The sequence below is a fragment of the Pseudopodoces humilis genome, chromosome 5, assembly GCF_049639895.1.
Source record: "Pseudopodoces humilis isolate 2021_Gansu_Grassland_sample_001 chromosome 5, ASM4963989v1, whole genome shotgun sequence".
NCBI classification, from domain to species: domain Eukaryota; kingdom Metazoa; phylum Chordata; class Aves; order Passeriformes; family Paridae; genus Pseudopodoces; species Pseudopodoces humilis.
Genome location: NC_142204.1, coordinates 44,713,150 through 44,730,877, shown reverse-complemented (window position 1 = coordinate 44,730,877; position 17,728 = coordinate 44,713,150). Strand labels below are relative to the sequence as shown.

General features: G+C 35.9%; 1 protein-coding gene across 4 annotated transcripts in view; it reads left to right on the top strand.

Annotated features, from left to right (window-relative positions):
• PPHLN1 (periphilin 1) overlaps positions 1-17,728 on the top strand; it is a 61,666-nt gene that overhangs the window by 31,556 nt on the left and 12,382 nt on the right. For all 4 annotated transcript variants that reach the window (XM_014248845.2, XM_088055660.1, XM_014248844.2 and 1 more), the window contains 2 exons: positions 1,392-1,511; positions 4,020-4,160. In XM_014248845.2, the coding sequence (XP_014104320.1) occupies positions 1,392-1,511; positions 4,020-4,160 (261 nt within the window). The remainder of the gene's footprint in view (positions 1-1,391; positions 1,512-4,019; positions 4,161-17,728) is intronic.

The window sequence follows — 17,728 nt, the reverse complement described above, 5'->3', positions numbered from 1 at the left end:
ATTCAGTGAGATTAAATTAAACAGATTTTTTTTTCTGTATTCCAGTAGTTATTAATAGTTAATTTCTTTTATGGCTTGTGGAAATAATAGCAGGTTATTTGAGATTTTCTATGAAATATATTACTCCGTTCTTTTAAGAGCCCTTTTCATATCTCTGCATGTTGAACTTCGTCACCTCCTGAGTTCACTGGTTGCAATTCTGTAATTTGCAGTTATAGAAAACAGGGATTCCTATTGGAACGTTGTGTTGCTCTTCTCTTCTGGATTCAGATTAAGGTGGTGTCTTTATGACACAGAATCCTGGAGGGGCTCTGTGAATTGTGTATTTTTGTATTACCACTTTGCTTGAGGTAAGCACAAAAGATGTGAAGACAAAGGAATTTTGATACTGGCCATTTATGCAACTTAGAATGAGCTAATGGTAAGAGGTAGAATGTTGGTTTCTTTCATTTGGGTTTTTGTTTGTTTGCGCTTTTTTGTCTACCTGTTTGCTAAGATGGAACAGGCATTGGGCAGAAGTTGTTTTGGCCTTTTTCAGGCAGTAGAATTTTTGTGACTCTTTTTCAGATAGACATCTTAGTGTTGCAATTTTTAATGCTAGATATAGATTCTTTGGGTGCTTCTGTATGTACAGTTGATTTAAGTTAAATATCCGCAAAGTGGCATCAAGATTTATAAAGCTAGCTAAACTGATATTTGTCATTGTCTGTTTGCTGCTCTGATAGTAAAAGCCAAATAGTATTATTAGAGAGAAATCAATTTTTAAACATTGTTTATGTGAGGATTTCCATTTGAATAGGTAGACTTAAAAGAATATAATGCCATGACTGACTCTATTATAAATTATTAGCATTCCCCCAAATAAAAAATAATGGGTTTTAATGGAAGCAGCTCTGATCACTTCAAGTTTGTATGAAATATTTTTTTGTCCTTAATTAGCTCAGGTTTTATACCCTACCTAGTATTTTACAGTTTGTTTTAATTTTTTTACAACCTTTTATGCCTGAAAATCACATTCAATTATTAGTTCACTCCACTCTTGTATCTGACTTCTTTCAATGCCTAACAGGTCTCAAAAATATTTTTTCTGTTATCTCTGACCTGTGAATTTAATAAACCTTATTCAGAAAGTATAATGGTTTTGTAGTAGTTCACTGACCTTCATGGATTTATCTTGTTTTTTCTCCTCTCTTGTTTCTTTACTATCTACTTGGTCCCCCCCCCACTTTTTTTTTTAAAGAAATTGGACAGCAAATGAAATAATCTCAACTTTCTTATTTCCTATTTTAAAATATTTTAGGGATCAGAATAACTGTTTATTTTAATTTTGAAGATTTTTCTATGTATAAATGTATTTCATGTTAAACCTTGACTATAATGTTTTTGTACAGGCCTTGGAGAAGAGCAACAGACTGTCAGAAAAGGAACTTGCAGAAGCTGCAAGCAAGTGGGCAGCTGAAAAGTCAGAGAAGGCCGAGGAAAGCAATATACCTGAGATAACAGAGTATGATGTAAGATAGGATTATTAATCCTCTTAATTCAAAGAGTTACAATAGGCTCTTGTTTTTCTGTATTGTTCATAAAGGCAGATTTTGTAACTTAATCTTGAATTTTTCTGCTTATGCTATTAAATATTTTTGAAGGGGAATGAGAGGGAGACTAGAACCTGGTGATTTATTTATTTTGAAAAAATGCACAAAGCCACAGTACATTTGGTTAGTATTATTTGATTTGATATTGAGCTACAACTGACATGACAAAGTTTCAGCTCTCCCAAGCATTCTTCTAGGAGCTCTTGTAGTAGTGTAGGTCTGTATGCCTACTGAACTCCTTAAAATTAGGCTGAGTCAAAACATGAGTGTACATGTAAAACACAACACTTAGGGAGAGAAACTCTGGTTTGTTGAGTTCTGTTTCAAACTGTGCCAGCCTACCATGTCATGGATTCTTTTTCAGAAAGCAAGCCTCCATTATATTAAAAATAAAGCGTACCTTGTTCCTGCAGTGGGTATATTTTTTGTTTTCCCCAGAATCCTTATTTCATTATTAATCAACATTAATTATTTGCTAGTTTATTCCCTTTTGTTTTCACCTCTCCTTGTCTTCTACTCCTGGCTATATTGAAGTGTGATTATAGCCCTTCTCAGTCATTTGTTATACTACTCTTGGATAGGATGTCTTTTTTGGGTTCTGTTATGTTAGTGGAAAATGTATTTGTCATTTAAAATAACCTGAATACTATGTAATCTAAACTAATCTGCTTTAATTCTGTGATAATTTTCTCTTTCACTTTGTTTCAACTTTAGAGGCATTCTTAAAAAAAGCAAAATAGTGTCTACTTCACAAAGTCATGTTGTAACCTTTCCAAATAGTGGGCTTGATTTTTTTTTTCTTAAATTTGTTTGTAAATAATTTTAGGTAAAATGAATGTGTCTTGGGAAGCATCACATTTCCACTTGTAGAATGTAAGGGCTAGGTTAGAGAAATGAACTCCCGGAATCCGTATTTATCTGAACTTTCAAGTCCTGTCCATTGATGTAATGGTGAATGCATGATCAGCTCCTCAATAGTGGTCAGGAAGATCTAGTTAGATACATAAAACATCTAAAAGCTTTTAAAGCAATTAAAAAAAAGCAATTAAAAAAAGAAAAAGGGGGAGGAAGTGTTAGAGTGAAGAAAAAGCAGCGGCTGATCCAAGGATGAATACCATATGAAGGAGAACAAATGCGCGGACATTTCTGAGAGGTTCAGCAGAGAACTATCACTGTGGTTCTTGATGAGGGGAACGTAATGCAGGGGAGGAAAGAATAGAGTGGGCCACATGGAGAAACGGTCTTTAAAGCATCCTCCACACCTCAGAGAAAGTTGCAGTGTGGAATTGAAGTGAAGCAATTGTAGTTGATTGTGGTACAGTCTAAGATGATTTATTGACTAAGAAAAGTGGGCTGTAGAAATGCTAATGAAGGAGGTGAGGCGTCTCATTTTGAGTCTTGGAAGAAAGGACTTCTCACCTGTCACATTAGTGGGCAAGAATTCTTAACTTTTTCCTGTTTATCTTACGAAGTGCTTAGTAGTTGAACTTCGTGTTTCACTGAGCATTTTTAGTAGCCTTCACTCACTCTCAGGCATTTCGTTCTTTACTGGGATAGCAAGATTTGGTTTGTGTTGCTGCTAAGGTTTGAGCATATGTTCACAGCACCACTTAAGCTTTTTGCTTACTTTTTCTGTCTAATGCTTTTCTCTCTCATGTTAGTTAAGTCTTAAGATTATTCACCTTTATTTTTGAATAATAGAAACTAGTTTTCATCTTCATTTTTCAAATCCTATTTTTAAAAAAAAATTATAAGATTGTTCCATAGTACCAAATTTAAGTAATGCCATGAAACAAAATGGCATCTGCTTTCTTTGGAGTAGGAGTGCAGTCTTAATTTCTATTTTAGAGGGAAGTTTATACAATTCCTGTACTTCAGTCTGATTTTTTCATGTTACTAGAAATCTTCAACTCACAGGTTTGCTTTTGCTATGCAATAGTCATTGCAGTTCCTTTAATAATAGACCTGTGGCCCTGAATGCTTTTGGAGTTCTCTCTGACTGCATTTTTATTTTGTTGATGCCTATGTACCTTTGATTTTGTTAGTTTTATCTTTTCCCAGAAGGCTAATCACATTTTCATTGTGGATTTTTCTTGCTTTCTGGTGTTACAAATACCACATACACAAATTTTTCCTCAGTGGATGTGCCAGTAGAGGTTATCTGACAGCATTGCCTTCACACAGTTAAGGCTGTGTCACAGGGGGTTTTATTGTGTCATGTTTTTTCTACATGTTTAAAACCCATATTTCTTTATCTGTTAGAATTGCAGCAGTTGCAGCAAAATTGCTGCAATAGTCTAATTGTCACTAATAGTCTTGATGAGCAAACTTGTATCTCTGGTGACTGTGCTGGGGCTTTTTGGGTTTTTTCCTCACACTGCAGTTTTTATTTTTCTCTGAAAACTGAATTTATTTTTTTTTTTTAAGGCTGGTTCTTCAGCTCCATTATACATTGAGCAAGCAGAGGAAACAGAAGCAAACCTAACAGATAGTACAGAATTACATGAGGACAGCCAGCTTCTTAGTCGTTCAAAAGCAATTGCAGCTAAGACAAAGGAGATTGAACAGGTGAGTCTTCCTGGCATTTTGTCACTAATTCAATAATGTTTTGCTCTGGTAAAATTACCTTGATTTATTTTTTCCTCCTCCTTGGAGTGTAATGATGCGTGTAATTTGATTTTTCAAGATGATGTGGTAACATTTCCAACTGTTTAATTCTGAGGAGCCATGGCATTTATCTGCACATGGAAATTAATGGTAGTTTTCTGCAACTTAGATGCAACAACTGCTGTTTCGCAAGCTAAGACAATGACTGCCTCTTAATTCTAGTGGCCTTTGTTCAGTTGCCTGTGAGGCCATTTGCTGAGCTGCAGCACTATTCCTTTTTACTGACCCTTGAAAACCAGCTTTCTACTCAATTGGTTTTGATTTTTGGGGGTTTTTTTGTGGTTTTTTTTTTGTTTGTTTGTTTGTTTTTTGGTTTTTTTTTATTCTATTAATATTGACTTTACATAATCATGTTCATGGTGGGCACAGCTTTCCGTGTGTGCAGGGTCTGGCAGGGATGGAGTTTAACAGAGTGTGCTGTAACTATGAGAGTCAAGATGCAGTTGGTTTATCCCCTTGTGTCTGATCATAGGGTCACAAATGGCTTAAAAGAGCTAGGACCAAATGCATAAACTTAGGACTTTCTAAAAATGACAAACTGAAAAAATATACTCAGACTAGGAACAGATTTTTTTTAAAAATAGCTGTTATGATTAGTTAGCCGTATGCTGGTGAATCTATGGTTAAATTTCCCTAGGCCCTAAGGACACGGTTATAGTGAAAACAGATGAAAATTTGGATATAAAACCCAAGTATTGCTTGCCATATGGTCTAATGCTACTGTGTTTGGTAGAGTTTGCACTTAATTCTAGGGAAATCTAGATTATGTTCTGTAAAATGGAATATATTTAGGAACTTAGTTCAGAAAAGCCTGAGGAATAACTTAGATTTGGATTTTGCACAACCAGTTTCTCCTGTTGTTCATTTGAATATTGAAGCTGTCAGCTTCTGCAGAATTTAAATAAGATTCTAGAATGATGCTGGAAGTATTACTGAAGTGAACAAGGTGCTTGTTTTCTTTTAAACCAGGTACTGTGAATTTCTTAAGTGTTAGACAAGATAATTATTTAATCATTAAAAATTATGACTGGAAAATGATCTACATATTTTTCACATAAATATTTAAAATTAACTTCTAGATCTGCAGTTAAATTTTCTGGATTTTTAAAAAAATTGTTGTGATAGACCTGGTGATTTTCATAACCAGCAAGAATATCATAATGAGTCATAATAGTAAAATAATGTGAATTTTCCTACTATATATGGAATCAGTCTGCAGAAATTTGTACACTATTGTGTTTACAAAAGTTTTCAAGAGGCTGTTTTTTGGTATTCACTGGACAGCTATTAAGGTATTTTAAATAAGTAAGAAATGAAGTCAGACAAGGCATGTGCCACTAGCTACATGTTAAAGGATTGGTGAGGGCCCAGCTAATGTTTGAGGAAGTGAGGTTTGACCCATTGAACCTCCTCTACTTCTATCTCCTAAATGTTTCTTGGAGCACCAGATCTAATGATGTTTGCTTTTTGGTTCATAATTATTCTCAGCCCAACTGCTAAGTATGTCTTAGCTGTTCCAGATTCCTGATAAAGTCACCTTTGCTTTGCCCTCTCCATATCCGTTTGTCTCCAAAGCTCTAACCTGGAAAAGGAGCAAAATTTTCCAAATATGTACTTTTACTTCATAGGATGGTACTGTTTCAGGAAAACCCAGAGGCAAAAAAAACTGTGCTGACAGAACATGCATAGTGTTGCAATGAGCAAATCCACTGCTGTGCAGCAGAGAAACAGAGGCAGTCTGATGCCCTGGGCAGGTGGGAGGTGGCAGCTTGTGATATAGTCTGTTTTTTCTCTTAGGAAAAACAAGCAAAAATATCCCTTGAGCAATTGAATGAAATATTCATACAGGTGTTCTGTTTTAAATTAGTCCATCTCACTTTCTTGTGTATCGCTCATATCACTCTTTTGTAAAGTTGCCTCTGCCTTTTCTCTGAGCTATAATAACACAATTGCCAGTTTCCAAATTTTAAATGAAGCGTGATTGTAAATGATCACCGTGGCTCATCAAGAAAATGGCTGTATGTTATTTATTTGATGGGGGACTTACTGTGAACATTCGTGTAAAATCATGTCATTTGAAGAAAAAATAAGTTCTTTGTGCTGATGATGACAGGGAAAAATGTGTCAAACCAAGAGCTAGTTGCTGTGCTATATAGTGACTATCTTGTAGGAGTCTGCAGTTGCTTTGCAAATATTAACTGAAGCTGACACAAAGAGAGGAAACTAGAAGTTGTGCTCATGGATAAAGGCTTGGAAAAATCCAGACACTGTTTAAACAGAGCCAAGAATTATCTGTGTCACTCCCAAACTAGAAAAACTTTGAAGTATATATTTAATGTGAATTGTGCCAATATTACTTAGAAAGGAAGGATATGGTTGCAGATGCACAGATGCTTGAAAACATTTCTGAACTGGAACTGCAGATCCTGAACATTTTTAGTCTAATCTTTGAAACAACAGGCATAGTGACATTATTGTGGAAACACCTAGGTTGTGTAGGACTTATCCCAGCCAATGTCCTCGAAACAGAGATCGGGTTATTCAGGGCTCTGTCAAACTGAGCCTCTCTGTCAAACTGTGCAAATACACATATTTGCAATGAAGGAGGCTCTGCTGTTTCCCTGGGCAGCCTCTCTTCCAGTGTCTTGAGTTCAGCTGCCATTGCATTCCAGAACATGGTTTCTTTCCACCAAGGATGCGATGTCTGCTTGCTGCTTCTCTTGACAGCTTTCTGTCTGCATTCTTGAGCTGCAGAGTCCCAGCTCCTTGGTGTGGTCCCCTGCTCTTGGGACCTGCTTCACTGGGAGTGGGCTCTGCTGCTCTCAGGGAAGGAAGGGTTCATTTCCTAGAACCCTCTGGCTCTGACACTTAATGATTGGAAGAATAGTTTTTTTCTGGCGCTTTTGCATGGCAGGTACTCTGGAAACTGTTCCCTTCAATCCAGGTGCAGTGTTTTCAATCTTTGTGTTTCTGCATAGAGTGGAAATTCTGCAGCATTGATGTGTGTCTCATGTTTTAATATATCCCATGATGTGTTTTTTAGTGTTCTGGCTATAATAAAAAGCTTTGGAGAGATTTTTTTAAAAAACAGAATACTGAGATAATTAGCTTTCTGGATTGGGATGTTTTTTGATTGTTTGGTTAGGGTTTTTTTTTTTTGAAGTTAGGTGTTTCCTTAGGTTTTTGAACATGCATTTCCCTCTTTGCTTTTACAATTTTGAAATAAGGTGTTAAATTTTGTCTGAGCATTTGTCTTAGCATGGTGAGGTAGAACCCCATTAAACAGATGCTTAAAAGATTGGTCTGGTTACTTGAAAACAGCATAGTAGTGAATTTTGCTTCTGCATGTCAGGATCAATGAATGTCTATCATTTGCTAATGTAACCATTTCATGCACTTTTAAAATATCTTTGCATTTAATAGCATGCATGATGCATTAAGGTAGTATTTAGGAGTTGTTTAGTTTCTGGTTTTATATAGTTAAGGATCAGCTTATGCTTTTAGTATGTAATGTGCTGAAGTGTGGTGTTTTTTTTCAGAAGTGATGACAAATATGTCCCTGGTGTTAAATTAATTATTGGAGCTATTCAGCATCAGTGTTACACAAAAGGCTATCTCTTTGTTCTTCCTTCTTGAGCACGGGTAGCAGGGATTCTTGAAATGTCTTATCTTGTCTAGACATCAAGTCTATAACACTGTGTTAATTAGTCCATTATTATGTGTCCACTTTTCTTACATGTTGCATATTCAAGTTGGAGTGACATGTATTACCTTGGAAAATCTATTCTTTTCTGAAGACAAGTTTTGTTAGACGACAATTTTACCAAGTACCCTTCTTGATTCTGGCAAAAAAAAAAAATCAAACTTGTGAGTTTCTGTCTGAATTTGGTTAGTACCACAGAGTTCTGGAATCTAAGGAATTAATTAAGTATAGGAATTAACACATTCATGAATGCTTTTTTATTCTTAATGGAATCACTGGCTGACTATATGCTTTCAGTTCACCAATGTTTTTAAATGTTCAGCAGAACAGTATTTTTTATTATTTAAACATTTAGTTTCATTGCTTCTTTAGTTGACATTCTAAATTACTATCGCTTGTTAAGAGTCCTCAGTAGTATTAATGAACTGTTACCTTAATGGGACAGCCTTCTTGCTGGAAGATTCTGAAAATCAGAAATCTTTCTAAAGCTTGTGTTTGAAACTTCACAGCTATCATGCATAGAAAGAATGAAAAATAGGGGTGTGGCTAGATCCAGGCTGCTGTCTAGCTCCTTTTCTTTTTAAGGTAAAGTACTGACATCTCTGACCTAGAAGTTACAATTAAGTAAGAAAAGCAGGTTTTAGCAGTTACAGTGTATGTGTGTAGTTTGAGAAGAACTGTTTCTTGTTCCCCTTCCTTGTCATGGCTCTTGTTCTGGTAAGATCTATATAGCAATAGCTGAATTTTGTCTTTGTGTGTACCTAACACTTGCTAATGGGACTCTGTTCTCCGGAGATGCTGCTCTGAGAGAAGACTGACCTCTCACAAAGTGATACTTTACATTGAAAGGACTTTGTTAAAAAAAATGTTGGTTTTAATACCAACAAATCATGAATAAAATTATACAGGCATTTCTGTAATAATAAAATAGCTACAGTTTGTGTAGTATATGGGAGTTTACTGTATGCCTTCCTCCCTGGCCTCAACCCCTCCTGTGTCCTTTGCTAGTTTTGCTTCAAGCAAAACTATTTTACTGTTCTTCAACAGTATAAAGGTGGAAGAGGATGTAGACATGAAGTAGCTTCTGCATCTTGGCTAGGGATAAGCTCATGGTAAATGCATTGGAAAAGTTTTGTAAGGCTTGGATGTGACAGGTTTAGGTGTCTTAAGTTCTAGCAGTTTTAGTAAAATAAGTAAATTAATAAATTGGAGTAATGGGAATCCAGAAAGGAATGAAGGAGGATTTCAGAGCTGGCCTTGGATGTACCTTTTCTTTTGTAAAACTCACTTCAGCTGAGCCAGGGAAACTGGTTACCATTTCCTTAGATTAGCTTGTTGGTCTGCTTGTGCTGTTGCTCATTTCAGGCTAAATTATCTAGGTTAGAAAAAAATCCCCTAATTAAAATATAAGTTAAGAAGTAGGTGAGTTAAGTGAAGCTGAAGGAACTGGAACAGTAGCTAAAAACACATTAAAGGATTATTTCTGGTTGTGGATGAGGTCAGATATGCTTTGTTTCTGACAGGAATAGACCAGACAAGAGTAACAGGCCAAATGAGAGTAAAAGATGGGGAAGTAGATTTTCACTCCTTCCTGGCTTTGCTGTTGTCCTTCAAACCTTCTGTACTTAATACACTGTGACAAGGCCTTAATGATGGATTCATCATCATCACTCTAATTTGGTTGGTAGTGTAGTATGTATTATGCCTCTTCTGAGCTTACGTTTATTTTACTTAAATGTAAGTTGTAATTAAGTGTGTTAATTTATTTTTTTCCTAATCAGGAAAACATTTGTGTCAGGTTTTGTAATTTTGCCTTAAGGTTCTCAGAAAAATTGATGATGACTCTTTTAATTATATCGTCTGCCTATGTGGTTTATTAGTTTCCTTCTATCAGTATCCCTCTCCTTATGTATAGAAGTGATTTCTTTATTTCTATATATTCTTAGACATCTTTCATATTAATTCTGACCTCCTAATTTTCTACTATCTATTAGTATTTATTCTAGACTTCCTTTTTGCCATTACAAAATCTAATCAGTCACACTGTAATGCTTATTTGATATCTATATTTCACGCTTGCCTTAAGTTTAGGGTGTTTTTTTGTTTGGTTGGTTGGTTTTTTTGTGGGTTTTTTTTTTTGTATTTTTGACTGTTTTGTTGTTTTGTCTTTCAATTTTGCAAATGTGACCTATTTGTTAGAAATTTGTGTTTTCATGTTTGTGAAACTACAAGATGGAGAATATAGACACTTTTGATAAGTTTCTTCATTGTATCTTTCATTCTTCTTACAAATACATTTATTTAAAGCAGGATACTTGTAGAAGAACATGAAAACTTTAGCTAATTTCCTTCTCTTGTTTTTGGGCCACCATGCTTTAGAAGTTGTAATCCTGCACTTCCCATTTGTTCAGCTGTGTTCTATTCCCTTTCTGTGGACATTAATGGGTTATTTGGTGTGCACTGCTTCATAATTACAAACTGCTGCATATGCAAAAGTAGTGCAACTCATTTTACTCAGCACCTGAAGGTATGGTTTAATAAGGAAATATATTAACACATTTCATATTTTTGCCAGCAGCTTTTTTCATTGGAAAGCTGATAATAAATGTTATTTAATATGCAGCTCTCATAGGGAAATACTTTTAAGAGAATTTAATACCAGAAATGTATGCCTTTATCCAGTAACAGTGGGGTATTTCTTAGAGAGGTTTGAATTAAATGTAACTCACCTTTACCCTTCACCACTGTATTGAAGATCATGTTGGCCTTATGTTTTTTCATGTAAACAGTTTTAGGCCTGTGCTGATCACATTATTTTGAAGTTGCCAAATGCTGGCTATTCAACCCACTGACAAATGTGGAGTTTTTGATGTAGTGGCACTTCATTACGTGATCAAGCAGCACAGCAGCTGCAAGAGGACTATTTGCTTACAGACATTTTTAAAAGGGTGTTGTTTACAGGTGTTACGATTTGGTGGCAGATCTCTGGAAGGCTTAAATGGGAGAGGGCTGTTACTTAGGTACTTGGTGAAATAGCTGAATTTAATTGAAACCAAAAGAAATGTGCAAAAAGGTTGTTCAGATCTGAAAGTCAAGATCAGCTTCTTGGTCAGATAAAGTGAAAATATAAGGAGTTATTCATTAAATAGCATTTTTTCAATCAAAAGCTGGTAGTGATTTTTTGACTTAAAATTTCTGATTCTGTTGTGAGAAACCCAAAGAGCAAAAACAGAATGAAAGACTATGAAACTATAATAGTGAGTGGGCTGAAAAGAAGAAAGCTTAGTTTCAAGAGATGAGTGTCAACAGGATTGGAAAAGGTGTTAAGAAGAGAAGAAACTCACTAAAAATGTGTGGGCCTTGATATATAATTAGGAATTAATTTTGAGAGATTGCCTACTGAAAAAACTGTCAAAAGTTGAGATGCTTGGAAGGATAAGGAGAATTGACACTGGCAAACCTCCTGGGAATGATAAAGGATAAAACCAGAAATTAATTGTCTGAGCCTTGATAAAGGCAATGGTTTCTGTGGGAGTGAGGGTTATTGTTTTTGTGGAGTTTTTTGTTTATTTGTTTGGGTTTGTTTCTTGGGTTTGTTGGTTTTTGTTGGGTTTGTTTTTGTTTTTTTTTTTTTGATGGTGGGCTTTTGTTGTTGGTATTAATAACTTGGGTTTAATTCAGAGGCTGGATCCTTCTCTCCAACTTGGTCTCAAGCTTATTCTTGCTTTAACAGAAGGGCATTGGTGGATTTAAGAAGTAGGTTAGCAGTGGTGTTTTTTATTTTTGAACTGTTTTAAGGATTAAAGATAAAATTATCTCTTAGTAGGCTCAATGCACTGAGGATTAAAGTTTTATGTATTTTTTATTCTTGCAACCTACAATCTCTTCAGCATTGTAACTAGGGAAACTTGCTGCTTCCTGATTGAAAAAGAGTAAGAACAGAATCAGTCCCATATACCTAGTAATTAGAACCAGAAATTTAAATTCCCCCAGAAAAAGCCGTAGCTCAAAGAACTACTGTCTAGCATCTCTACCCCCCAAACACTGATTATATATTAGCTCTCTCAGTGTTCCTGATACAGTCTGAGCACTGATCTTCTGAAAGACGTAGAGAGGATAAGTGCTTGAAACAAGATATATATATAGGGCAAACAGAGAACGGTGTCATGAGGAAAAGTTTCGTAAAACCATATGTGATGATAGGATAGTGGTAACTGAGAAAACATGTTAAAACCCATGAAAAGTGGCAAATGAAAGGTAGTGGCAGGAGGGTAGGTGTCAGGAAGGACTTGATGTTTGATATGGAAGTTGGTTTCCATCTCTCCTGCACCGATAAGTACTTTGAGTCCATAGGAGGTTGAAATGGACAGCAACAGAAGTGTCGCACACAAAACCTGTAGGTAGGGAAAATCTGCTGAAGGGTGAATCTACAGTTTTGTGGGGCTTTATGTGTCTTTTACAGATTGTTCTTTATAGAATAGAAGCTTGTTTTGTAGATGACAGCTTTCCTGGTGCTTGTAGTTTAATCCTCTAATCCGTTTATAATCTGATTTATATACAACACTGGCTCATGTGTAAATATAGGATCATCTGTGACCAAAGGCACTTTGGTTACAAGTTGTGTTTGTCACCTGGTTTTTAAATTTATGTGCTGTATCTCAGTGTCTCACCTAGCCTGATGTCTTCTTTCTTTTGGCAGTGTTGAGTAGGTTAAACTCCATATGATTTAAAGATGGGTAAATTATGCCTATTCCTTTTCTCTGACCTTTAAAATACAGGGTAATATTACAGTGCCAAAAGGCATCAGAATTGGGAACTTTTCTAACATTTAATTTCCTAAATTATGTGGGGAAGAAATCTATAGTTGCATAAGTTGTTTATGCATGTGCTGCTTCTTTAAGTTATGAAAACATTAGATTTTTATCTTGGGTATAAATGACTAATGCACATCACCATTTATTGCTGACCCACAAGAGATCACTTTCCTGTTTTGTTTGACTCTTATTTGCATTGGGTGGTGACTTGAGTTGTCGGTGGTTGGACATGCACTTGTACGGGTATCACAATGGCACGTTTCACAAAATATGGCAGAAAAACCAGGACCAAGATGCCCCACAGAATAAAGTTTATGGTGTGCCTGTTTTACCTTGCTGCTTTGACTTGGAGAGGCTAATAGAGTCAGCCTCACTTGAAAAAAACAAAGTGAATACTGACAAAATTGAGTAGGTCATGGGTTGTTCTGGTACTTCACCTTCTCACACTTCTTGAGAAGAAATGTTCATACATTAATTTTCTGAACTACTGAACTTCAGGTGCTACTCTGAATGACACAAATAACCTGTAATAGATGGATTTGATACTGTTTCTCCAAGGTTTAATTTGTTTGTTAGCAATCTTTCCCCTTCTCCTTACCCCAGATAGCTTAAATGCTTGGTTTCATTAAAACATGAAATGATCTATTTACTTGGGTACTGTGTGTGGTTACTTGACTAATTACACACCTCACAAGCAGTTCACCACCTTAGTATACTAAATAATTTATATATAAACTTTTTTGGTCACATGCTACCTAAATAAATAAAAAAAATGCACATAAGCATTTTTAAGCACAAAATCATAAATAGATTAGGATATGCTGACACAAGCTTTTGAGTGCTCATCTCCAGCTGGAAATTTGCCCATTTTATTATGTTACTTCTTCACTTGGCTTCCTGGAGAAACTATCTTGTGCAATCTCAGTATCTGTGCTGTGTATCTTGACTCTATTGTCTGATTTCAACTAAATTCAATTTAGGCATAAACCACGATGATTAGTTGTCACAAGCTTTATGAAAATAGGCAGTAACAGAAACTGTACAAGTTCCAGTGGAGACTTTGATTGCATCCCATTATACATCAAGAAGTCCCCTTAAGCAAGTGCTTCAGTCAAAACCAACCTGTAGCACTGCAGACTTCAGCTGCACATTACAAAGAGTTTGGTGGCAGCTATGGTTTGAGGAATTTCATCCCTATATTTGTACTGTTCCCTTTGCTGGCACAGTACTCTTTGTGGGGCCTGACCATGAATCAGATCAAGAAAAGAAAGAAGAATTTGCAGACACTTAGTTGACTAGTTCTCTTAAGCACGGTGTAATTCGTTAAGTGTGCCTGCTGCTACAAGGGTGCAGCCACCCTGTGTTGTGTGTCGAGTCACCACTGTCTCTGAACATTCAGTATCCTGAAAGCACTGCTTTAGACACAGTGATTTAATCATCAGGCAGACGTCTATAGAAAGCTGTAGTCTTTGCTGGTATTTACACAGTAACTGTTTATTCTTATCATAGGGAAAATAAAAAAGATTTTGTTCAGTTTCTAAAGCTGCCATGACCAGAATTGTCATCTTCCTTCCTTCCTTCCTTCCTTCTTTCCTCCTTCACCATCTTCTAACATTGGCAGGATTGGTTCTAGATACTTTTTGAGAATTAACTCACTTGGAAGCCCTAGTGCATCACTAGACACCCTCTGAACAGCCCCTTTCACCTGGCCTGTTGGAACCAGACTTTGATTTATTGTGAAAGAAGCTGGCCCCTAAATTCTTGGAACTACTAGCAGAGGAATGAGGTGACCTTGGAATTGGAGGGTGGAGGATATCTGGAAAAGATGAAAGGATTTATGGTGACAGGAGAGGTAGAGTTAGTAACTGAGTGTGGGAAGCAATGAACAGGGGTGGGACTGGACTTGCAGTTGAAAAAAAAAAATCCAAGAGATTTTTGCCAAGATCAGGAACTGCAGCCAAGAGGGTGGGGGAAGGAATGAGATGGGGAACATGGGTGGAGATGGGAATTAATTCCACAGAAGCTCTAAAGCCCATGGGCAAACACAGTGGAGTTTCTCCCTGGCTGCAGGGTGGAGACTCTACATCATGCAAGAAAACCTGCTGCTATTTCTGGTGCCAAAAACAAGTGGGGAGAAGTCAGGTGCTTCCAGCTTGGTGTCTTCCTCTCTGAATGCCCTCGAGGCGTCTGCAGGAAGCTACAATTGTAAGGCAGGAAATGCAGCGTTCCTGCATCAAGTACCTGAAATTGCTTACTAAAAAATTTGATAAGTGTGCCATTCACTGCCGTTGTTGTCTGCGTATTTGTCATCAACTAGGATGTAAATGTAACGTAACTTAATGTAAAAATGGGTTTTTAATGAAATTATTAATCTGCTTACCCAAATGTATGTCTAGCCATAACTCGAAAATGCCTTGACAAATTTCTTTTATGCTTTTCATAGTTTTTGTCCAATTTACTCTTAGGCATCACTACAGCTCACTGTACAGTTTTTCTTACGCTGATATGGAAGGAGATTTCTTTCATTTATGTTTTCGCTAAAATCAGAAGCAGACATAGGCAAGTAATTATCTGGTGTCTCATGACCCAGATAAGTTACTAAAAACCCCTGTACTTTATGAGTGTTCCTTTCTACTTTAAGCAGGATGGACTTTTTGCTACCCAAAAAAGCATGTATCTTTATAATGAGCTGGCTCTGAAGCTTTTTAATGTGTGTAGGTGTTACTCGTGTCACAGTAAGCAGCCAGAGCAATGATCCCCAAGAGAAGTATCTCATCTACTGTAAAGGTTGTTCTAAGTATTCCTAACAAAACATATGTGCATATTGCTGAGGAGTTATATTGAGATCTGCAGAGGTCTGTTTGGGAGAAAGTGCTGAGCTTGGTTTTGTCTGTTGTGAATCAACTAAAATTTTGAAAGAGGCAAGGACATTTAGCATGTTACCTGAGTATGAATACTCAGTGTCTGGTGTCAGGTAAGGTTTTATGGGTGTAGGGATAGAAGCTTCCATTGGTATGTTTGCAATTAATTCACCATGTTACCACTCAGCAAGTAGGTATAGCTAGTAACCTAGTAGTTTTTTACTGTATTCTTTAAAGCTGCTTTATTACATATTACATTAAAGCTCTGAAAGAACATGTGTGTATATATGTACATAATATATGCAGTGGGTAGAGTTTCCATTCTCTAGATAATGTTTCCATGCAGTTATAGAATGTAGCTTTCATTTGTATTTTCCTGCTTGCTAGAAATGCAGGAAATGTAAATGCTTTTCTGTTACGAGGTGATACAAAAATGTTCATGTAATTCAATTGACTTAAAATATTATTCAATGAACTTTTGATTTTTTGGGATGCTAGGGTTATATGAGAGCTTGTGTAAATACTTGCTAAGAGGATGGGGAAGACTCAGATGAAATATGGGAGAAGTGAAGGTAGTCAGAGATAGTAGTGCTTCCTTTGTTAGGTTTTTATTGTCCAACTGCAGGATCTTTGGAGCAGGAAGAGTGATTTGGCTTTGTCCACAGCGCAGTTTGCTGAGCATAGATGAAGTAAGGAGAAAAAAGAAAAGATGTAAACAAGTGAAAAAGATTGATACTAAGTTAAAGTAATATATAGGGAGTCAATTGAGTATGTTAAAACTAAGCAATAGTTCTAAAATCAGGTTTAGGTGCATTACAGTGAACAAATGGAAAGTGTTAGTTGTGTTTTCTTCATCGAGAGTGTCAACTGTTGACTTATCCTAGAGAAGGCAACTTTTTTCCCTTGAACAGTTGCTGTTATTATTTTACACAGTCCATGGTACTCTTAAATACATAAAGAAATAATTCTTTAAGTATGTAAATCAATTCTTTGCGTACACTTACCTTGAAATAGCAAAATTCCTTACCAACTGATTTAAAAATAGAAAGTTTGCAGTGTTCATAGCTGTATGTGATTTTAAGGAACAACAAGCCCACTGAGCTTTCTAATTTAAATGAGAAAATGTAATTCATTTTCATTGTTGCTTTTTATTTAATTTGGCTTGCTCTGTTATAAATAATTAAATATTTTTTTCCTAATTTAATTCTGATTCCAGACAGTATAGTTCAGTCTTTATTAGCATGAGCTGTTCAAGTTTCTTTGGTATTCTTCATTGTTTGTTTGTTTGTTTGTGTTTAGTTGGGGTTTTTTAGTTGTTTGTGGGGGTTTTTTGGTGTTATTGGGGGGCATTATTGTTTTGATTTGTTGTTGGTGGTTATTTTTTTGTGTGTATTTTTTGGTTGGTTTTGTTGGTTTTTTTCAAGTTCCAGAAGGCTGTGTCGAGGAAGGAATGCCTTATTTTTCAGGATATGTTTTTATGAATAACCTCTGTGTATTCTGTATCTTTGAGAACACGTGGTAATTTTATGTGAAGTAAGGTTAAAAGGTAAATGGTATGGTACTGTTTCTTTTGGCTATTGCATTAAAGTGTTTGACCTTTAGCAACCTGTCTTTATCTTAGGCAATAAAGTGTTTAGTTCTGCTTATCAAAAGAGACTTCAGTGCTCTCTTTCCATGCTATTCTCATCCAAAACACACTGTATCAATCCAGCATCAGTAGACTTTATCAGCAGTAGCTATTATTCTGTTTAGAGATTAGGCATAAAAAGTTTATGTTGTAACAGTACATTTTATTCAGTAAATATTTTCATTTGTAGTTCAGTGGTTTCAAGTTTCATTATCTATATTAGATCTTTTTTGTATTACCTCCTTATTACTTTACTCTTTCCCCTAGTTTTAGGTATTTGACTCGAAATTACTTAGTTTGGTGTCACTGTAAAGTGAGTTATCTCAGCTATTCACACTATATCCTATGTCTGTCTCAAGGTAAGGTCAAAATGGCAAAGTATCATTGTTGATTTATGACAGATTTTCTAATTATTTGGGGATACCTTCAAATCATCAACATGGTGGTGATAATTTGAAATTAAA